At 39.4% G+C, this 24,062-nt stretch overlaps 2 protein-coding genes across 10 annotated transcripts in view; one reads left to right on the top strand and one right to left on the bottom strand.

Moving 5' to 3' along the window:
- The first annotated feature begins 890 nt into the window (after window positions 1-890).
- Window positions 891-10,954, top strand: roq (RING finger and CCCH-type zinc finger domain-containing protein roquin). 2 transcript variants are annotated; one of them, XM_022843973.2, is made up of 9 exons: window positions 891-974; window positions 3,436-3,605; window positions 3,794-3,944; window positions 4,161-4,318; window positions 5,096-5,296; window positions 5,555-5,707; window positions 6,047-6,316; window positions 6,861-7,295; window positions 7,469-10,954. In XM_022843973.2, the coding sequence occupies exons 2-9, from the start codon at window positions 3,480-3,482 to the stop codon at window positions 7,937-7,939; spliced, it is 1,965 nt and encodes a 654-aa protein (XP_022699708.1). In that variant the 5' UTR covers window positions 891-974; window positions 3,436-3,479; the 3' UTR covers window positions 7,940-10,954. The 2 variants fall into 2 exon arrangements, with proteins under 2 accessions (XP_022699708.1, XP_022699709.2); XM_022843974.2 differs by lacking the exon at window positions 891-974 and having other exon boundaries at window positions 1,009-3,605.
- Window positions 5,226-24,062, bottom strand: part of LOC111266472 (ras-related protein Rap-2b) — a 65,324-nt gene continuing 46,487 nt past the window's right edge. For 7 of the 8 annotated variants that reach the window (XM_086970921.1, XM_086970925.1, XM_086970923.1 and 4 more), the window contains 2 exons: window positions 19,457-19,537; window positions 15,200-19,112 (listed from right to left, as the gene is read on the bottom strand). In XM_086970921.1, coding sequence (XP_086827047.1) covers window positions 18,993-19,112; window positions 19,457-19,537 — 201 coding nt within the window. In that variant the 3' untranslated portion in view covers window positions 15,200-18,992. Of the gene's footprint in view, window positions 5,312-15,199; window positions 19,113-19,456; window positions 19,538-24,062 lie in introns of those variants that run through there. The other variant, XM_086970926.1, reaches the window with a different exon arrangement.

Genomic DNA, 24,062 nt, shown 5'->3' with positions numbered 1-24,062 from the left:
TGAGACGACACCCGACTGCGCGACGGCCTTTGGCATTAACTGCCCAAGGTAGATCCCCGCACGAAACCAGCCACTAGCTAAATTGACCAAGTAACAAGCTCGTAGATTCGCCAACACTCTTCTCAATTCATCACGGCGCGTTTAGTTACCGTCGCTAGTGGCTCTGTATTGCTGGTGGCTAGCCAGAGAGCCGCTGTTGTCTTACTACGACCGCTGCGGTGAGCACAGGGCTAAATGAGCAGCCGAGTGTACTCGAATAGGGCGGCGGAGCTCCAGTATATTAGAAACAAGTGTTTCCTTTGTGGTACATTATCTCTGGAACTAGTTACTCTGTAGAAGGTTGTAGGTCCTGCGACAAATCTGCAGGCTCCCAGGCCGAGCTTGCAGTGCCGTGTGTGCAATTTTGTTTAACTGTGTGCGTGTAGTTGTATCTGTATACAAATTAAATTGTAGGAGATTTCTTTGCGGGTGGGTGCACCGGCTTCTGTTCTTTCTAGTCTATTATCAGCGAAGTGACCCAAATCTGCTGTCGAGGAACTAATGATGAAAACGCCGTCGATTACGTGCATTTTACACAAATATAAATGCTATGGAAGCTAGTTTCAATAAAAACTAGTACGCGTACGATACGCTAGTACTACTTATATACGCCGATATGTGTCGATGGAGTGCCTGATAAATCAATGGCATTGTTACGTAGGTCAACGAGATTTCGTTGCTGGTCTTGTTGCTCGTGTTGTGCACCGCCACGAACAGTGGAACTTCGTCTCCTGCAATCGTGACCATGGTCGCCACCAATAGTCACCCCTTGCGCCAAAAAGGACTATGGTGGTGAGCGCTTTGAGCCTGCTCATTAATTATCGCTGCTCTGAGGGTTTAAAGTACGGAGGAAAAAAGGACAAACTCTCCAGTGTTTCTCATATGAATAGGTTGATAACGTGAGTGCTTGTCATAGTATCTCTAGAGTCAATAAGGTAAGTAAGCACGCAAAGCCCATTGGTGCAGTTGGAGCACGGAGCGAATGGAGTCGAATTGTGAAAATAACAAATGATATAATGAGCAGTTTGCAAGTATATGCGAATTATTATACCTGTGTGATAGTCTCTGTCAACGAGGAGGGTTAATCTTTCACAGATATTGCTAAAACAATCCGAGTCGTTACGGTAAAGCAGGTTTTTCTCTAAGTTTCACCCCATCTAAGAAAGCTTACTGGTCCTGACGCAGAACGGCTGAATGATAAAAACAATGTGTTGTTCTTACTAGTCGATTGTTTACTATTACCGCTGTGCTATTTATTATGCCAGTGAAGGAATAGAAACTGATGGTCTGCTGATATTGTCATCTCTGAACAGATGACTATGCAATTACTAACAGTACGGTTGGCGTAACGGAACGAGTAAGTCATTGGCGTTGTTGTATACGTCTCATGTCACTTTGTCAGATGTGAGAGCTAGTCCGCCTCACACTTCGGTAGCAAAGATGATCTGCCAGAGGAGGACGTAGCAATTAATTCCTAGAAAATAGTACGGTTCATCGTAACGCCTTCGTTGTGTAGTTCTATGACCTAGCGTAATAAACGTTAAACGATATTCTGTCGACTGCTACTACGCGTAGATTAAAAATAATAATTATTAAAAAAGAATCAATCGTCGCTGAACTAGGAATATTATGTTTGCTCCCAGTCGTCGGTTACAAGTTCTGCCTACTATGTCTAGCATTTTCTAGCGCACACGTGGATAAATGGTCGAACTAATCCTTAGGCTAATTTTATATACTACCCATTAAATATTTGCCTTCGTTATTCGTCCTAGATACTGGCGTATTGAGCAGGTACAAATTTACTAAGTATATAGTAAATATACAGGCAAAGCCTAGTTTAGTAGGCTTTGCCTGTTAGTAAGGCAACTAGTACAATTTGGCGAAGGACAAGTGCATGCAAATAATGTACACATCGGCAATACGTTTAGCCTTCACCGACATTTAGCCTTTCTGTTAAGACGTGCAGATCTAATATCCGGATTTTTCTTACAAACTACTTTCAAAACAGTGTTTAAAAACTAACAAATATTACTAACTAATTTAATTAAACTAATATAATAATTAAAAACTAACTAATATATAACTAACAAACTAGAAGAATCATTCTTAGTGGTCATGTTTATTCAAAGTGATTATTATTCACTGCAGCTATGCCTTCATTTCACTACCTGAACAATGGACAACGTGCGTTGAGTAACAGATATAAACCCGCCGCTCGAATGAGCTAAAAAAAAATTTCCAGCTGAATTGAATTTTGGGCTCATAGAGAGTAGACGTTTTAAAAATTTAAGGACTCATAACGGCCAACACGTTCAATGCGAAAAGTTGCTCGCCCAGAGCAACACAAGGCGTTGGCAATTGATATTCTACTTTTTAAAATAGCCATTAATATATTTATAGAGATATTAATACACACGTAAATAAGCAGGAAAACAGCACAGCTGTGGAATGCCGTATGATAGAATGCTTGTAGCCTACCGAAGTTTTTGGGCTAGCATTATGACTAGATTTACGATAAGTCACGATTCAAATCACGCATCCAATCATTTTACTATGTATTGGAAAGGATCGGTTAAGTAGGTAACGAATCATGAACGCTGCACCTCTGATCATAATAACAGAATGTATTCCACCAAGTCCACATGGAAAAATAGGCTTTGTACAAGGAAGACATCTACTTCTAGACATTAGAAATATGCAAATTTTTTTCAAGTATATTTAAGTAGGAATCCAAAATATGGTAAGCATGATTGCTGGTCTATTTATTGTTGACATAGTTCTGTACCTACTAGAGGAGCGTCAAGGGTCTGTACATTCTCATATTGATATAGGGGATATTGCTACAGACTACTCGTTGCTATATAATCGAGTTGTTGTCATAAACGGGGAGACAAGGTTTGCTGTCTCCTTTTTGAGTCCTGCCTAGATTACCACGTCATTCGTTTATATTAGCAAACGATACGACAACCGAACATCGGTATTAAACACTTCATATTAGAGTATCCGTTCTACATGAACTAGACGGCTCTCGATTTTTATTGTAAAAACAGAATATTAGAAAAATGAAATCGCTATAATTACCGAGTGGAGTAGTCCTAACTTCATGTCGCACGCTTTCTTCACATAACGATTAATGGTTAGAGAAAATAGAAACATAAATAATAGAAAATAATTGCAGTCCTACAAGCGCAATAGAAGACCATATCGAACTGGTAACTTTAAAATAGGAAGTTCCAACATTGTCCCTAACCTCATTTTTTAGCTAGTTAATTATTAAGCTCCTTCGATCATATTGTCAGAGGCTAAACAATGTTTTAAATACCAGATATCATGTATACATATATAATCAAAACAAATGAAACAGGTTGCGTTCCGCCATCATGGCTCCACCATCAGGCAAAGCAAGATCTGCAGATGTGGGAAAACTTCGTCCAACCAATATGTCCACTGGAGCTTCAGTCACGACTCTCACAACTGCTATTACAACACGGCCACCACCCGCAGTGATCATCCTCGAGTGTCCATGTTGTGAGCGCGAATTCTCCCTACAAATCCGACGCCCTCAGGTATGCTGCTGACTATCTTAAGATCAAAATATTGATTACCTTTCCACGTGTACGCTATACCTATTGCGTTACTCAAGCCTCTTATGACTCCACATGGTGCTTGCAAACTTATGCTAACGCTTACCATGAACTGGCAAAATGCAATAGCCCACGTACTAAATATAATTTATTTTTGAGCCCATTATTAGGTCCTTTCCTGCGGACACACAGTGTGTGAGCTATGTTCGACGACAGGACGACACCGCGAAACGTGCGACTCACCAGAACATGATGTTATCAGTGAAAACCTTATCTTACTACAGTTACTCGGTGAGCGACGGGAGAATAGTGAAGATATTGGTAAGGATGTTTTTATGTAGTTATATTTTTTTTATCGGCAAGCTAATACTTTGATGCGACCGTTTCCTTCTAGCTATCATAAAAAGGTTTCCTAGTAAATTATTAAGCTGATTCTATTTCAAAATTGTTTATTAAAGTACATGTCATTTAGATTTATTTGTATAAGAGTAAAATTGACTTCTATTATGTTCTGTCGTTTCGATATTTTTTGCATAGACTACTTCATCTCGATGGCGTACAGACAAATCTGTTCATTAGCCAGCCTCCTCCGACCATCACCAAACGCGCATGCAGCCGTCCTGAGTCGGCCGATGTTGCGAAAGCTTTTGGCATTCGTTAATTCGAATCTTGAAGAACCCTTCGGACTACATAAGGTATTGCGTTGAAAAAAAATCATCTAATATTAGATAATATGATGACGGATATTAATTTCATCATGATCATTGTAATTCCTCCTGCGTTTTTCCTACATTATCCACTGTAAAAATATACACTGGATGCTGGTTAGTATTGTTCGGTTACCTTTTTAATCTAACCTGCAGGTAATAGTAAAGAGGTCATCGCTGTCCTATTGCTATGTCCTTACAGTTGTTTCACGAGCTTATGGCGAAGCGAACCCCAGTTTTCGAAAATCCATGTGTCTATTAATCCGCTCAAGAACCCAAACAAGTAATGTAAAAGGATCTTTAAGGAATTCTTAAGTGGTTCCTGAAGAAATCATTGTCTTCGCTTACATGGCAGAATATGAAAAAAATAAATTTTTTCGAAGTCCTATTTTATGCCTATTTTGTAGAGCTCGAAAAACGTTTAAGCGTTTTCCGTAAAACGTTGTTCTTACACGTAGTGCCTTCTTGCCAAAACAATCGCATAAAGGTTGCAGCAGTTTTCCAGATGATGTGGACATACAAATACGTATAATTTCTTGACTGCTATGAAGTACACGATTACTATTATTTACCCAATTATATGTTACTCAGTACCACTTTGTCTGCAGTTATAGGTTTTGCCAAAAAATTTGATAGATGCTAACAGACGTCTTATGCTGGCTGCTGGAGCAACAACTATTATAGTTGCAACCTTGTTTTTGGCGCCAAAAATTTGAAGAACATTTCTAACGGCGCAGTTTATGTTGACGCCTTCTGTTCCCGTAGGCATTGAAGGCGGCTCGCTCGTTAGCTGAACGTTCGCTTGTTGAGGTCATCCTCGAGCAGCAGTCTTCTGGCCAACTGACGGCATCCCTCTGGGCAGCGGTAAGAGCTCGTGGTTGTCAGTTCCTTGGTCCGGCAATGCAGGAAGAGGTTCTGAAGCTGGTCCTGCTCGCGCTTGAAGATGGATCTGCACTTTCAAGAAAGGTTTTAGGAATACACCTAGACAATAATAAATAAATAGATGTTTAAGAAGTTGTTATACCAAAATATATTTAGTGATGTACCGGGATCAATAGATAGTAAGATGAATAGACTCGTTTGCATGATACTAAGATATATTAGCACTAAGGACCACAGATGTGCCGACTTAGTTTGTTACATGAAGCAAGTCCATATTATTTAGTGAATTCATTGTGAGTATTTTTACTACGTAAGTCGTTAATAAGTTCTATTTTTATATAGGTCTTGGTGATGTTTGTTGTTCAACGTTTGTCAACACTGTTTCCGCATGCTTCGAAGACCTCGATCGGTCATGTCGTGCAACTTCTATATCGGGCTAGCTGTTTTGTCGTCGCGAAGCGTGACGGTGATTCTTCACTGATGCAGCTCAAAGAGGTATACGTTTTCAGACGTTCTACATTCGCAATACGAAACCAGTTTCTTTATCGAATTTTTTCTACACCACCTTCGAAATCATTAACTATTGCTAACCCGTAACATCTTTGTGCAAAGTAAAGTTTTGCCACTCTAGATTACACGGTACTGCATATGCCAGTCAAGATTCTGGTAAATTTATCGGTTGCCAAAAAAAGGACGTTATGCGCTCGGTTGAGGTTTAAAACTAGCTTACACTATATATCACAAAATAACTAGTTCTTGTGACTAAACGGCTAACTAAATGTATATATTGTTAGTTACTATTGGTAAATCAACCTCTACTGCGTCCTCTTTCAGGAGTTTCGTACCTACGAATCCTTACGACGTGAACACGATGCCCAGATTGTTTCGATCGCCTGCGAGGCAGGATTGCGTATCGCCCCGGAGCAATGGAGCAGTCTTTTATATGGAGACGGAACACACAGATCTCACATGCAGAGTATCATTGATCGTTTACAGGCTCCGCAATCGCTCGAACAGACCACTAGAGAATTATCGTCCTTAGCCACGAGAGCCAATCACCTACCGCTGGCGTCCTTGCTTCAGCTACTGCAGCAACCTCTCAAGGTATCAGTCATTTCAGACGAAAGATGTCGAATATATATACGGACATTGTGTATACGTCTAAATGGGAGCAAATAAATTTTTGTTTAAATACAGCTGTTGATCATGTTGTGTTGACCGTAACCAACAAATAAAAGCATAGGCACCATCATAATTGACATTTGATGATATAAGGTATAGAAATGCTTCTACCACAAACTAATTCTCATATCACTGCTAAAAAATGTCTTCATATATAAAAGAAAATCTAACATGTTCTATGCCAATGCTTTAATGAGATGCACAATGAAAAATAATAATAATAGTTTAATTATGAAGCTTAAGTTATGTATATCACTTTTAGTCGATAGTATAGACATATTTTTGTAACGCTTTTTAAATAACGTTTAGTGTAAGTTTACAGCGAAACCCATTTCTTGTCCAAGTAGAATCCAACGTGCCTGAATAGTTTATAAGGAGCATATTGTATTTGATAGGCCATGTATGTGCATAATCTAAATGGCTTTATCGTTTAAGAAGGGGTGTTAAGCCGTTGTTTTCGTTGCAGATTCTCGAATGGCAGCCGGACGAAGTAGCTTCATCGGGAGGAAAGGCTGTCTTCGATTTCATATCTGCAGCCGTCTCTACTGTGCATTGCTGTCTCTCACTCCTCCAGCAGCAGCAGCAGCAAGGGAGCGGTCCTAAGATAAATGGTCTTCCTTCACCTATTTCTGCCTCCCATCCATTCCAGCAACAACCCTCGCAGCAGCAGCAGCATCACTCCACGAGAAGCACCAATATGAACTGTAGCACAATAAACAACAATAATAACGGCACTGCTAATTGTAACGTCTGTAGCAGCAGCAGCAGCAGCAGCAGCGGCGGTGGTAACAACAACGGTCACAATGTCGATGAACATCTGTATAATGGCAGCTCGAATAACGGAATAACACCAGCTGTATCGCCATTGCACCCGTCTCCTTATCCGGCTTATAAATATAAAGTATGTATTAATAGTTTTAGATAAAAAATAAGGTAAAAGAAAGTTAATTGTTGTCGTTTGTTTATTGGATGGCGCTCGTCTCTGTTGTATTGTAGCGACGTTTTTTGACAGCTTCGAGTCATAACATTTTTTGTGCTCATTTGGCTTCCTTTCAAATCTATTATACTCTGAAGGTGAATCTTTGTCGAGATATGAATCATTTTGGGGTTTGTCCACGGGGCGTCGTCTGCACGTTCGCTCACTCTATTCGGGAGCAGGAGCATTTTCGGACACGCGGCAAACAGCACAGCAGACCTCAGCAACAGCAACTTCACTTGACCCCGTCTCAGCAGCCTCGCCATCACCAGCTACAGCCGCAACAGATTCGTCCGTATCATCATCAGCCCCCCCAGCATGGACAACGTTATCCAGCAGCGGTGGTGGCAACGACTACCGAACAAGCGGCACAGCAGACCCCTATTATATTTCACTCTCTAACTGAGCCGCCGTCCCCGCCATCGCAGCCACGTCATCGCCAGCAGCATCATCATTATCATAATCACAGTCATCTTCAGAGTCCGCAGTCACAGCTCCACTCCACAGAACCAGCGGCCTCTGATGCCCGAAGGCAGGTTGTCGACGCGATCGAGGCCACTCCTCATTAAGACGACTGGCTTCAAGCGATCCGCACGCTACAAGACCCTGCGGCGCGTCTGTATAATGCATAAGAGTATCGACATTAAGGATCATAACAAATTTTCATTAAATCAGGGCGCCGGGCCGCGCTTGATGGCGGTACTGGACGTAAAATTCGAAGAGTTGATTGACCGATCGTTTTTGTTGAGACTAGAAAATTTTGAGCGGCAAATTTTTCGGTGCCGATTGCCGCCCTTAAATCGGAACGTTGTACGCTTTTCGTTATCGTTACAGGTGATAATGGCAGACGGTGGGTTTGTTGTGTACGTACAATAGGGACAGGGCATGATGATGATGCGTGGTCGTGAAAAGACTTTTAGCCAAAAGCCTAGAAGGGACCTTTTTACTGTTCGAAGTTGATAGCATTGAAGCAGCATAAAACGATTAAGGTGGTGAAGTATCTTTTTGTTAGCAGATTCCGTTGATTGCAGCGGCGATTATTAATAAACGAATAGGCCCACATTAGACCTGCGGTTGAAGGCGAATGTCACTAACAGTATAGTTTATAGGTTTAGTCCTTCGGGAAAAGCATTTGCGTTATTGATGGCACAGTACCACTAAATGGTTTTGTACATTTCCCATATCAGCTGTAAGCGTGCACACTCCAGTCATGTGGCTGATATCTTGTCCTATTCTTTAAGTAATTATTATGGCAAGTTTCTACTCTAGGCAGGACAGAAGAAGCACCTGCTTATTACGAATGATTTTTGAGTTTTTCGTCTGCGTGAGTGAGTGAGAAGGTTATGCCTGCTGTGTGTGACAGACTGGTTCTCTCGAGCTTTCGCGCTCGTCATCGACGCCCAGATCGCACCGTACGACGTGAGCGAAGGATTTTCTCAGTAAGATTTCTACACTAGTGTAATGACATACATTTATACAACATCTAGTAGATAAAAATCCGTATAGCTGGTGCATTGCGAAGACAAATTTCGTCTGACGGCATGAAATGGTGACCGTGCAAAGAGCAATAGAGAAAAAATTATATATTTACCATTGATTATTAAGTAGCTGGTTACACAAAAAGGAACCATTCGTAGGCTACAGCTCTATTATATGACAGACCACACTATAAAGGAAAAATTACAATATTGATCAAAATTAGCGTGCGATAAACTGCAACATACTAAGATCGAATGGATTTTTTTAAAAACATCAATAAGGTTCTTTGATGTGAAAATGTTCATGTGTACAGAACTATAAATGGGTAAAAACATGAGCGGCTTTCTAACCGGCGCTCAATATTCGATCATAGTTATTGCAAGGATAACTATTGATGGCATTTTACACCGATAACGTCGTCAAAGGATTTCTTTATGTGTGGGGGGAGGAGGGCGGCGACATTTTCAAGCGTTTGCCCGTACACTTAAAAAAAAATACAACTAACAGCGAATGCATACGTTTACTTCGACCATCGCTACCGAACGCTTATAGGCTGGACCATATATTCCGCGGAAGCTATTGATAGTGGGGTTCCTACTGAGAGTTGTCCAGGTCCAAGGATGATTTAAAGGGAGCTAGCGTACGACCAGTGAACGGACTGTGGTTTCTCGCTAAAAAAAAGTAACGATTTTGATAGCCTAACGCTTGCAGTATCGAGGTGCTACACCTGTAGGGCAAAGCACTTCGATTGTTTCGCCTGTACGCGCCATAGGCACGAACAACAGTATTTACGTCAGATTCAGGTCATGAAAATAACATTGGGTGGGCTTGTATTTGTTTCTCAGAAGCGAATCTTTATGGCCAACTAACCTGAATGAATTTAAAGTGAAAGTTTTCACGCATTGTTCGTTCTCATTTTGAATGAATCAATACTATATTTGCCCTCTAATCAGTTATCGTCCGTAATTAGCGCCATAGTTCAGGGCACTTGTGCTTGTCTCTTTGATGGCATCGACTACCTGAACATTGTAGGAGAGGTACAGCGTAAAAATTCTATTAGTCGAGAGCGAAGCACGACCATTTGCATAGCTTTTACGATTAGTATGATTGCTGTTGTTGATGTTGTTGTTGTTGTTGTTGTTGTTGTTGTTGTTGTTGTTGTTGTTGTGAATGTACTTAATGATACAGTGCATGCCAAAGGAAGTAAACTATGAACGCTGCAACATCATCATAACACTCACTGATGCTCCCTATACGATTACTGTATCTGGTTGGTTTTTTGAATTACTTATCTAGTTAATCAACTGATAATCGTTGTTTATGCTGCTGATAATTATATCGTTGTTGATGTTGTAGAAAAGCTCTAGTTGTTATATAGCAATACTATGTAATTAACTATATACACATCGATGGAAGATATCATCAAGTGCTTGGGCCTCTACCTCTTTATTCATGTCATCGTAATAATAACTAAACATAGCAGTAATTTATCTAGATGAGATCGTGTACGTGCGAGGCATTACGATGGAGGAAAGATTTGAGAGGTAGCAGTAACGCGACCACTCACAATCTTCATCTGGCTCTTGTCTCAATTCGAGAGGCGATATTTTCGTTGCTAGACGTTCGTCATTCTGCCAAAGTCAGCAGTAATTATCGCAAGCTAAAATGATCAAAGACCATTTGCTATCGAATTGAAGAAAAATTCGTTTGCATTTGCTCGTTGTAAATATATTAGTGACTGCAAATATACACTTTTTCCCTGTTTTTAATACTCGTATATATATATAAATAAGTGTATACAGGTGTTTTTTTTAATAAAAAATGAATGGCATTCATACATCTATTTGCATATACCTCCGATCATCTAACATGGAAGCAAACTCATTTGGAACGATATGTTTCTGTCTGATACCCGGACAGTCGAAGATGATCACCCGACAAATAACAGCGAATCGAGTTTCGTAAACCCTATCGCTCCAGGAGCTTACTACTACTACTATAACTTACACTGAAATTAAGTGACATTACATCAAAGGCACTCATCAAGTTAGAAGAATATGTTATTGATAATAAACAGAAAAACAGTCGGTTGTGCGAGCGGTGAATTGTTGAACGCAAGTTATTCGTACGGGAATGATTGAGTGATGCCCTACCATCGACACATCCCTCCCGTTACCTTACGACAAAAATAGCGGCCAATCTCAATGATAATAATAATAATAATAGTAGTTTTAGGTTACAATAGTTTGTATTGACTGTACATCAATGTCTGTAAACATACATACGCTTTTTTAATCACTAAGTTTAAGGGTGTGGACAACGTTTAAAATATGATCGCAGAATTCTCCCCTTATACACCTTATTCCCCCCCCCCCCCCCTGACACAAACTGATCGTCACTCATATAAGCTCCCCTGTAATATGAAAGTTTGATACGAGAAATCTTTTCAAAAGCATAAGAGCGCTGCACAAAGCAGAAAGGTGTCAGTCTTTTTGCCAAGGCAGTTTCTATAGCCTAGCGACCTTCTGTCTGAAAACCGAACACATTATGGAAAACCTTTTTCCTTTAAGCAGTTTGTTCGTTTGTTACTAGAGAAGATTCGATGTAGAAGGGTATAGATACCCTCCGTGATAACCATAAACGTCAATTACAGTTAAGAAAATAAAGCGGTATTTCAGATTAAACAATTTTTTACCCCCAAAAATCGATCTGCTCATTCAGTGTTACTGTCGACCGATAGCGCACGTTTTTTCGTAGCGGCCTCGACGATTCCGGTGATGGTGCTTTAGTCCCCACGAGACCGCACATACATAGCTTTCACAATGCACGTAATTATATGTAAAATATAATGCTATATGAATGTGCAATAATAGAAATTTAACAGGCATTTGTATTCGTGAAATAGTCACAAATAGCTCCTTGATTTTGTGTTAATATCATGGCCGTAGCCGGGTAGTGTACTGGGCTTCTTTAGCAACTATGCCTGTTAGCGCTTTGTACCGTCCACGCGGCAAAACTTCGCAGGGAAATAAGGCTTCACTATAGGAGAGCCTCAATTGTTTGGCTGTTTCGAATTTCTTGTCTATATCGTATAACCCACGTAGTATACAAAACGTATTGAATTGTTATTATTATTATCAATATTATTATATCTAACAGCCATCTTTGCCGTGAAGTAAATAACATCGTTGATTATTTAGCTTTACTTAAGGACAAGTACCTATTAGTGGTTGTGTTTTGCGATGAAAATACTGGTAACGAGTATTTCAATATATGATGTATTAGGTAAGTGCATACGAAACTACTCTTTTTGTTTATTGCTTTCCGTTTCTAATTCTTCACTTGTTGGTGGTCAACTATTGTGTATTCCTAAGAAGGTCATTGTTGTTTTCGATAAAGCTGTTTCCGTCGTTTGTTCCGATCACAGAAGTTTAGCTTGAGTTCAAACTTTAAGTTGCGGATATAGAGTAAAAAAGAACAGCATTTTAGACATTCCCCTCTTGTCTTCTATTGAAGTCAAAAAGGCTACCGAACCAACCCGGAATATGTGCACAGCGGGCTGTGCTGTTACGATGAAAACTTTATAGTTGAACATACCGTTAAAAAGTGATTTACTAGTTCTAAACAGCGTATCTTTGGCCTAACAACGCATCCTACTCGACTCGTTGAACTCATCAAAGGCTTTACCTTTAGGCATTTTTGAAGGAAAACAATTTTTTAATTATAGAATTCTCATAAAACGCGAAAAAATATCACAAGTTCCTATCAAAGCTTTTTGAAAATGGTATCTGCTCGCTCTAAAGATGTACCCATCTTTAGAGCGAGCAGATTAAGAGCTTTTCAGTGACACATAACACTTGAACGTCGACGAACGAAAACGGCAACAAAGGTGAACGTTATGTATATATATTCTCCATCCCTTTAAAATGCTATCACTCCTCTTTATCGACCGTTTTTGTTGCCCTAGTCACGTGATCGGCTTGAAGCAGGAGTCCCCAGGCCACCAACTAAACTCATAAACGCCATCTTAAAAGCACCGTCTCTCGTATGGAAAAATGTACATCAATGTATGCATAATTGTATACAGCAATATATATATTGTTGTGTGACGAGTGATTATGTCTCCTCGTCAGCAAAAAAAGCTTTCAGCTCTTAGTTTATTAGTCATTTTTAACTGTGTAAGGAAAAGAGGAAAGCTTAATCTGAACGTAATGGAACATCAGTTGCTAATGAGTCCTGATTCCGTGAACGCTATGTGACTATTAAGGCTAATTCACGTATAATATAACTAAGAAAATTGAAATTTAATATCATATCACTAATGAGAGCTTTCTTTTGTCAAGTATTTAGCCTTAACTTACAATATAAAGTTAAGACTGAACACGGTAGCTGATCATAGATTTGCATTAGTAACAAGAACATTGACTGAATTAAAATTCAGCTAGACATGATCGTTTTCTTCAAATACTTTTCTTGCTAATATCCTTAAGCGCTACAGACGTACAGACGATTTGACCAAATGTTTGTCCCCCCTCCAGCCCCCCAGAGGCAAACAATGGACGTCACTAATGACTGCTAAGAACAATAGAAGTCCACACAATAGACGAAACCCTCCTTGTCCACATAGTTCTGTACTTATCGAATAAGCACCATTTGCGGTAACAGCTGCTCTATTTATCACTAGCCGCGAGGCCAACTGCAATGGATGCTTGACTGGGCGCAGAAGGGGACAGTTGTTTTACTTTCCCCTGCTATGTATGAATATCATATGATAAGGCTAGCAAAACAAACACTGCGAAAAATCCACGTAAGAAGAACATCTAAATTTAGCATCAGATTGCTTCAGGTTCACGCTATGCACTGAATATGTCAGCACTGGATGCTGTTACATAAGGCAACAAAGACAAGACTGTATTCGTACGTTTTTGATGTGAATATATTTTTAATCATTATACAATTTCTGCTGTTGCAGGTCTACCTTGTTTTTTATTGTCGTTTATTTGTTTACTTTGTTATCATTATTACAAATAATAATATAGAAACAAACTACCAGAAGAGAGAATAATATTGTGATATCTAGATAAGGACGCATTGAGAGTATAGTTCTGCCCCTATATCATACATGTTCGTTTGTAGCGTTGTAGATACCGATACTGAACGAGCTATTCCGGAAGGCCGATGTCAACACTTTTTAATACTGTGAATACTTCAGACTCCTCTGATTCGTTGTAAAGAAGGATTAGGATTAATAGGAGTGGCGAGCGACCTTGATATTGCGAGCTCTTCCTATATACAGTGGGTAGTAATGTAGAAGAACGCTCCACTTCCACTATAATGAATTGTGGCAGACCTCTTGAATGGCTGCCGTTTCGAAATACGATGGTCTGTACTGATAGAGGAGTGTCAAACTTTCAAGCAAAGAGCAGTTAATATTATAGATACGCCTAAACCTCACATGGAATTACGTTTTCGAAGATGCTATATGTTCTAAAATAATACAATCAATTTTTGGGCAATTTAAGCGTGACCCGTGGCAAACTGGGTTAAATTTATTTTTATAGTCATTTATTGCCTGAGACTATTACATAAATTTCGATGAAGATCATCAACAATAGCAACAGCAGCACAAGGAGTCAATTTTTACTTGATTATTATGCATATGGGCATAAGTATTAAATGTCTGCTTGACTTCGGTTTTGTTTATATTGCTGATAAAAAGAACCTATATTTGCATATATAATCAATAATTCCATATTTATTTAATTAATTTTCTCATCCAATTTTTAATTCCAAACGTATTTAATTTTTAATACATATTTACTAAAAGCCTGCAGAAAGTGAGAAAAACAAAGAAAAAAAACTCAATCACTGAAGATTTTTTTGCTCTACATTCATACACGTTATATATATATATATATTTTTTTTTTTCTATTGTTTTGTTTTTGCTGGCTACGTTTCTTTCTTTTATATGTAACACGGTGTTGGCTCCATTCTTGTAATGTAATAGTTTGGAAGAACAAACTGGACGCCGAAATGCTATCATAATAGTGCGATTGGTTCCTTTTTTAAATGCTTTTATTAGTAGTTTTTACGCTAACACATTTTAATTATTTCATATTTCCTTACTTTCAATTTTCAAATTAAAATTTTAATTTCTGTTAATTTTCTACAGCAAGTACTTCTCCGCATTTATTGCCGCCTTCCGCAGCGTCAGTAGCTTACCATATTTCTCATCAACGATTTTAGCTATGTATATATATATATATATGTCACTCATATCTTCGTATCTTTATAGAACGTCACTTTGAACATTATTTAGAGGATCTGCAAAAAGGTAAAGGACAAACGCCTATCGTTACAATATATAGGTATTTATTAACAGTAATAATAGTTGTATTTACCAATATCACTGTGAATATGTATATATAATTATCGCTGTCATTATGATGGGCCCTGTCTGAACGATAAACCTGTCTTCATTATTTCTGTAGCATGGCTTTCGTAGTTTTAAAAAAATCCCATTACTATGATAAAATCATTGATCGTTCTTTCTCAATACAGAAGAAAAGAGGTCGAAATATGAGACGACTAATTAGCGTTCAATGAGTAAATACATGTTTCACAATGAGTACAGCTTTTCTTTTCGGAGCCATAAAAAATGACGGAAGGCCTAGATTTCGCTTTTGCTCTATCTTCGTGTTAGCGTCCTAATAACTTTCACCACTTAACTATTATCGTTTACTCTAATATTAAAAACGGCGTGTCGCTTAATGACACATTTATTTATCGTTCCCGTCTAGTAGCCTACGTTTAATTTCCGATATTTCAAACGAACCCGCGCCTGCCACCCTCAATGGCGCGCTATTCTTGTCGTCCCTGATCATTTGCCACGTTCAGCATGCTTATGTATGTCTACGTGTATATATATATATATATATATATATATATATATATATATATATTAACGAGCTGTTAACGATCGAACCAGCTTAAAGCTTGATGTCTTTCTTATCGACCTCTCATCCTCCTGCTACCCTGTCCCTCTCGTCAGGATACATCACTAAAATGACTTCTTGTTTCAATACGTTTTATAAATGTTGTCTATGTACCGTTGCTCAAGCTGGAAAGTTTTATTAATTCTATACTGAAAAAAGTAGCACACACTCGTAGATGTATGGGAGTAAAATAAACTGATCAAATTTAATAGATTTTTTTTTATGAAGTTACAGTAAGATGTTAATAATGGTGGCTTTTTTCTCGTTAATTTAATGACATTCAATAGATAGATAAATTGCTAGGTATCGACCATGTTTTCGAATAATTTACACTCCAGATCTTCTGTGTTTAGTTCTATTCAGTAACTTAGTTGTTTGCAACACGTCCTTCGAATATTACGACATCTGCGTATTTATTGTTGTTTGCTTAAAAAAATTGTTGTTGTTGTTGCTTTGACGCTTCTATTGGTGATTACTCTCGTGGTACAAGAAAAAATTATTAGTTACCTACATTGCAATGCGGAAGTAATTTCTCACATTATTTCGTTTTTTTTTTTGTATATTCTTTACTTATTCTATGTATATCGTTATTGTTTGCTCTCGTTTTCATGCCATCTCTCGCATCAGCGACACCATCATAATCGTCGTCTATTCATTATCTACGTTTTTATATATAGTAGGTTTATATACAGTCAGTAGTCGGATGTGTCCGTGTGTGATTCCAAAGGAGTATTAAAGCAATAAGCGCCTGTACAAAGCGTCCTCGTTGTTCATCATGAAATGAAGACAATGTTATTTTAAAAGTTAAAGAAAGGGAAATTTCTTCAGAAAACACTTTCTAGGAAAAATAATATCGTAACGAAATATGATAATCGCATTACGGAAGAAGAGCACATTTTGATCCTTCGAAAGGCGTGTTGATGCTAAGTTTTAGAAGTAACCTCGGAGATCGGGGAGGTGGATATGGCGGCGAGAGGTAAAACGCGCTGTTCAATGGGTGCAAGTTCTTCTTTCACAGCTTGCATTATTTAAGTGACGTTCACTGCATTATAAAACTAGTGTATGAGAAAAACGAGAAAAATCAGACATCCATCATTTTCAAGTCATCTTTCAAAGAATCGCATACGTCTGTCACGTGTCGGATGTCAGCTTTTAACCCCCGGGGGTTCTACAGGGTCGAAGGCGAGCCAGGGTCGGGTAAAATACTAAACAAAAAAAGCCTAAGTAGTCAATGAACGTACTGCTAAAAGTCATCTCATTGTATCATCGTATTTCGTCTCTACTAACATGTAACCACCGTGTGAGGGAAAGCAATGGATTCCACTAAGTCTACCCGCCTTTCTCGTTTAGTATGCAATCGTACGCGGTATTACTCCCTTGCTTAGCCGGTGCATACAAACACATATGGAATCAATGAAACACAGTTGAAAACGAGTCTTAAGAAGGAGGGCATACGTGAGCAAAATATAACAAGTACCTACTTCTCACACTAACGATCGATCATTAACAGTACACATCACTTTAAACACAAAATAAACGTTTATCTTTCTTCTTTTTTAAGGAAACACAGTCGACCGTTTGTAGTGTGAGCGACACTTCATCATCCTACGGCATTAGTGATAAACTTTTCGCGCAGTCGCAATGCTTGTTCTTGTGGCCTAGGGCACTTAAGTATTGTGTGATCGTATCAACCACCGCGTCCTTAACTGATCATTAATTAGTGTAACTCAGATTTTACCCAGCTGACACACGGATCTAATTTGTACTGTATTACACTATTGTATAAATAAAACGGGTCTTAATTTCCACAGAGTTGAATGTCTGGGTACGTATTCATGTCGTGTTAACAAGCATTGTTACTGTCATTACTGTTACTACGGCCGCACGAAAAAGTTCTACATTTTTTTCAATTTTCTGCAACACATATGTATTCTACATATACATTGTAGACCGTCCTCAAGCAATAGGGCTGCTGGAATCACCAACAGCCTGTGGCGAGCGAACAAAAAATGTAATCATATTTTAAAAACTTGGTTCCCGACCCTGGAAGTATATTTTTTCTCATAACACAGACTATGTCAGTTAGCATTAGTGTTAGCTTTTAATAGTCCAATGTGTGCAATTTCGACTTCGCAAAGGTCTTCATCTCGGCAATGCCTTATCTGTTACCACTTCATTCAAAGCGACGTTGCGTCCGAAATCGCCCATCGAAGGACCTTTACGCGCAAACACCTTTTCATAAACTATCGGCGTCTTCGAAGAAATGTCAAACTAAAGGCTCTTGACGCTTAATAACAGTAGAATGAATAACGGTGATCCTATAGAATGCTTCAGTGAATTTGATATGAGCATCAACTCCCTCGATTCCACATTTTATTTGGTTGGTCGTAGAACACAAGTCCACATTCATTTAGAACAACATCACAGGCATTCACGTTGCTTCAACGCACTCAGTCATAAGAGTTCAATCACTGGGGAAGCTTCGAGGCAGAAGGCTGCCGTTAAACTTTACAGCCACGAAATGGACTTATGATGGAAATAAAGCGGCATAGTTCCTGCCGCAGCCCTAAACAACGTCCATTAGGGCCATTGGTCCTCTAGTTTCCGGCAGTAAATCCAGTGCTGCACACAGCTTATTTTCATACGAGAATTGTACAGTTAAATCTTTAGTTAGTGCAGGTATACCGCCCATGCAACGTACAACCAATTGAAGACGCGTAACCGAGTCAACTTGACAGAAGCCGCCCACTACTATCCTCTACAAACATGACCTCCTACTTAGATTTGTTTTTCATCGGCGGATTGAAACAACAGCTCCATTTACGATTGGCTTGGTACCGATGGTGTCTTGAGCGGTGGCCCTAAGTTGTCCTATATGGTCCTTGGTAGAATCATCGATAGGTTTGCGCTTGTTCTTTCGCTATCTGCTTTGCCACCACCACCACCACCCTGTCCTCTACCTCCTAGGACCTTCCCGGACTCCATGGTTCTCAGTCGGATGTCAGTCAAGGTCAATAATCTTTTATCATCTCAATACGAGTGTCCCCTCTCATCTATTATTGTAGGCTTTTATCGAACTAACTGTCCATATATTGTTCGTGTTATTTGTGTGTATCATCTGTGCAATACATGTATTTGTATATAATTATCACATAAGCACGCAACAGCAGCATACGCCATCGGCTTTGCCCTTCGATGGGAGAACGTTCATTTCCCGAACGATTTCTGCAAACATCTCGTCCACGTTTGATTTGAACTTGGCCGATACCTGTCAACAATGAAAAAATGCCAAATGCACAACAGAAATTGATATATATACATGTATATATATATATATATATATATATATATATATACTTTCGATTGACAAACATTTTGAATGCATCTAGGTGACGATAATATGTTGCTGTTCCTCTCAAAATACTGGACTGCAGGAGTGTATCTCGTACTTAATCCAAAAATGCATTTTCCTCAAAAAAAATATATCATATATTAACCTCTTGTTAATTGTTCCACAAATTTTTATGACGATTTATCAATAAAGTTTGTTTTTGAAGCTTGAACTTCATATTTGACTACGAAACTGTAGGTTTGATTCACAAGCAGTATTACCTCCATGAAGGGACATCTCCAGATCTGTGCTAGTGCCTCTCCTTCAGCTCGTGTCACTTCTCGCTGATGCTCTAAGTCGACCTATGAAGAAAAAAGCAGCCACATATTGCATGGTACATAAGTTGAACAGAGATCCGTTTCATCCGGTTGTTTATGGAACCGACGTGGTACGGGATCCAACAGCCAGGGTACATTGAGTAAAGAACAAAAGTAATATGGGTTAGCGTTTGTATACAGATTGCCAGGGTTTTTAGCGGCTTAATTCATATAATTCTATACTCAGCTAGTATTTAGCTAAGATATTTATTTGAAAACAATTGCTATATATTTTAGTTTGCCTAACCTTATCGTTATAGACTATTTTCTCTCGGCCTTCATGGAAGTCGTCTATGAAACCGTAATTAAACACACGCTTCTGCACGTAGACACTTCCAAAAGCGATACACGAATATATATCTCTCAGACAAGGGTCAATAGATGCACATCAAATAGCCAACAGGATGAGAACAATATCTATCTACTTTCATATCTGTTGACTGGTTTCTCTTCGTGATCAGCCGAAGTGAGTCTTTCTTCGCCCGAGAATGCCCAGGATCGAGTAACGCATTCATAGATAACGATCATCCCCACAGGAGATAGTTGTAGTTTCTACTTTTGACCTGACGCTGCGCGCCTTTGTCATCTCGTCCATAAATCGCACATACACTTTGCAATTTTCTCTACTCGAAGAAAGCCTGCTTACGTCCCTACCTTCCATTAGCTAGCTACCCATATCTTCATGAGTACTCTATCCTAGCATGGTCCGTGTCCCCGATAGGGAGCTTGACTCATTCGCCGTTGGCTAAGTCAACAGAATATTATCTTTTTATCTATTTTTCCACACCGGCGTTCACTCACACCATCGGGTCGGCCACGGCCTTAATCTGGATAAAAATCCTGAGCTTTTAGCGCCCCCAATCTCTAAGCACTTCCGTTCGAATCCATTATAAATCATCTGCTGATAGGTCTCATTCCGCCCCACACTTGTAGTATTTTTTTAGGCTGTACCGACACAGTGACACCATAGACTAGGTATTGTGCCTTAAAATAATAACTAACAAATAAATCATCGTGTCTTGTTCTTCAAGCAGACGGTATATAGTGATCATTGTCGGCGGATTAGACTGCGTAGAGTTCGCTGGCCCTCTTTACTAATTTTCGCTTGCACAAGGTTACATTCAATTCCTAACGACCACATCAGTTTGGGGTTCAGAAAAAAACTGACATTCTGCACTATACCTACGGCAGCTGTAACCAAAAGAGCACAGCCTTATCCTTTACGTTAACGCTCGTTAAATGTTTCGGCATTTAATAAGCTGCGCTGTTGCTCAGCATAACTACGAAAATTTCGAACGTGTTATCAACGAACAATTTCGAAACCTCGTCGCTTTAACCTTGCCTACCCCTCACGCTACTATGACAACTTTACGTATTTTACAAAGCTAGCGGGTAACAACGATGTGTACTGACTTCAATTGAGTTCGGTACCAGAAGGCGAAAGCCGTGTAAATATCTCTCAAATCTTGTCGTACGATAGTTAATGAGATAGGTCTCACAGTGCTCGAAAAAGTACTACCGCTTTTAAAGCCAAAGTCAACACAATATTTTTTTGTTATTCAAGTAGATATGCTCTAATTTTGTGGATAACCTTCTGCCATCTTTCTGGCAACACCATAATCCCATCGTCGTAGAACTTCTGTGGTTTCTAAACGAAAGGCTGTATTAAGTGGTTTTTGCATCTCTTCGTTGAAACAAAATTGATACCTTTAAGGAAGTTCTGCAGAAACCAAACGTTTGATGACGCAAAAATCTGAGCTGTGTGGCGGATGCGTTGAAGTTTTTTGTTCAAGTTATCTCGTATTTTACTAGGTAACTTGAAAAACATGCGGTGTGGCATTGTCATTGCTCAAGACGACACCTTTTCTGTTTACTAAACCCGGTCGGTCTTTTTCAATGGCTCGTTGTAATCTTGTTATGATAGTAAAGGTCCAAAGATCCTTCCAGGATCATAATGCAGAATTTCCCCCCAACCCTGCCCAAACACATAACATCGCTTTTGTGGTATCGGTCTGGGTTCAGATTGTGGAACATATTTGACTTTATTTGCACATTATTATTATTGTGTGTGAGCTACCTTTTACCATCCGTCATCAACGGCCTTATAGATGGCCGGACTTTGTTGTGTCTCCGTGGAGTTTTGCTAATGGAAATAACGATCGAGTTAATTTTCTGCGTCAACTTATATGGCACTTAGATATCTCGAGTTCCTTTTTGTATCCAGTACGCGTATTTGCAGTATGCGTAAAACTCTTTGGAAACGCATGTTTTGTTTCTTGGCGACGTCATAACTACCAACGTGTCAGTCGTGCTGAACTCTTATGATAATTCCATCAACTTGTTTCGCAGCTACGAGGAGCATCTTTGAAACCAAAATTTCCACAACGAAAGCAACAGAACCATCTTTAAGCTATCTCTTATTATAATACACCTTGACCATAAACAGCGTGCGCATTTTTTACGGGCCTGGACAACATTTGTCCCTTTATCGCAATAAACATATGAAATACAGTGATTTTTTTTGCAGAAATTTCACTTATCTTCAAAGCCCTCTTTTTTAGGCCTGACTAAGGGCGGTTATTTTAGCATATATTCTGCTACCAAATTTTAGCTTTCAACTATTATTACTTAAGATTTGCGACGTGAAAACCATCTAGCTAGAAAACTGCGACCACTTTTCCGACCACCTATTACTATTTTTTTTTTCCTAAACTTATAATTTAGTCGTCATTTTTAAGCGGTCAGCTTACTGGCCAGGTCCACCCAACCCCAGCGGCTCACCAGGTGTTCGCGCAAAATCGAAACGGAACCTTCCCCAGCCATGCATGGATACCGCAGACAATCTTCTCCTTCGGCAGCTTCTTGCCGAATGATTTCGGGCCTTTGCAAAGACTAACAGCTTTTACCTCTTAAAAAATACACTTAGACAGAGAGAGAGAGAGATATGTACAGAAGCATACAGGTTCTTATGAAGTGCGTGCGCCTGACCAATGTATAGAAAGCGAGGGGGCTTTGCTGTTGTCTCTACTCCCTACCCTGGTCAACCTCGCCCTCCTTTCTTCGAGTGAGGAGAAAATTGAATAAATAACTGCTTTATACTGCTTGCCACGGTCATCGCCCGGATCTGTTTTAAAGTTATGAGAGCGCGTCGTTGCCTTTGCTCCTGTTCGAGATGAATCTGCGCTCTGTGGTGGTCTGCACCTAATACTCTTTTCTGTCTTTGTTCACAGTTCGGTGCCGCATCTTTATCGATTGTAGGCACACTTACGTAAGACAAGTAGGCCCAAGGAGAAAGTAACTGAAGCAATAACAGTACGGGCAACCAAGAGGGATAGTGACGCCACAGTACATGACGGCGGCGGTCAACATGATCAAAAACCTTATCAACAACAGCAGTAGTAAATAGGTGGAAACTTATGGCTATAAAAGCAGGAGCCGTGTTGGCTTACTCGTGCTCCTAAGGAGGATAAGGTAACAACAATTTGGGATTAGATTCTCTCGAAGAATAGAGGCTTTGTCGTACATACACGCCTCACGTGAATTAAGCTTTCGTTAGAAACAGTTTTTGGCGCAATGGCCATTTAATTCCGATTGGGTCGCAAAGACTGACTTTTGGTAAATGACCTGAATAAGCATTATTATCCGTTCCTATTCCATACAATATGCTTCGAACTGCGACATATACAAGTATAGCAGTACACGGATATTCTGTGGGGATATCTTTTCATTCTTCCCCACGGTGAAAATGTCGGTCTGAAAGAAAAACAATGAAAGCGTAATAAGCTAACTAGAGCATCTATGAAAAACGTTACAAGTACGAAGATTCGTTTTTTTTGGCTTATAATTAAAACAACAACATACATCAGCTTATCTAGCCTTCACAGAGTGTTTCATTAAATTCATATTATTTATTCATGTCACTGTAGTCCGTCCTAGAAATCTTTCGGTAGCCTGATTAATTGCTGTCCTAATATATTCCAATATCTTTTGCTGCGTTCAATAAGGTCCGTTTATTTAGATTGTCTTATCTAAGACTGGCCGGATTTCGCCGCTGTCCTGTGACCTCAATAGGTATTAAGCGCATATATATTATGTTCGGAACGGCAGAATCTCCTTTAAAATGTAACCTATGTCTGGATGATAGCTTGTCTGCGCTGGCTTGCAAATATAAGCTCATCGATAGCAAGCTACGCTAATGCCTGACGTTCAACGCTTTAACGCATTTACTAGTACCCTACCTAGAGCATTCGAGAGGGCTGATTATATCAGCACGGCTCGAAAGACCACTGCTAACAGAAACGCTTGCTAGCAACCATCGATTAGTATGTAGAAGTTCGAGTTATTATAAACCTCAGACTATTTCGTACTAAACAAAAAAGTCAAACCTCAGTAAAATCAGCCATCAACTGACTTTGTCAGAGGCCGTTATTATTAATGATATAATGATAATGACAACTATCACTAACTATATCGTATCACAATAGCGATAGTGGAACTAGATCACCTGCAC

This window comes from Varroa jacobsoni, unplaced genomic scaffold, assembly GCF_002532875.2.
Source record: "Varroa jacobsoni isolate VJ856 unplaced genomic scaffold, vjacob_1.0 scaffold_1086, whole genome shotgun sequence".
Classification (NCBI taxonomy): Eukaryota; Metazoa; Arthropoda; class Arachnida; order Mesostigmata; family Varroidae; genus Varroa; species Varroa jacobsoni.
Note: the sequence above shows the minus strand (reverse complement) of the source record. Positions and strands in the feature narration are given on the sequence as shown.

What these genes read in the sequence shown, in the direction of transcription:
- roq (XM_022843974.2), top strand. Translation starts at nt 3,420, where the DNA reads ATGGCTCCACCATCAGGCAAAGCAAGATCTGCAGATGTGGGAAAACTT. An exon ending in TACAAATCCGACGCCCTCAG is followed by an intron (nt 3,606 to 3,793) that starts GTATGCTGCTGA and finishes GCCCATTATTAG; the next exon opens with GTCCTTTCCTGCGGACACAC. An exon ending in AACCCTTCGGACTACATAAG is followed by an intron (nt 4,319 to 5,095) that starts GTATTGCGTTGA and finishes CTGTTCCCGTAG; the next exon opens with GCATTGAAGGCGGCTCGCTC.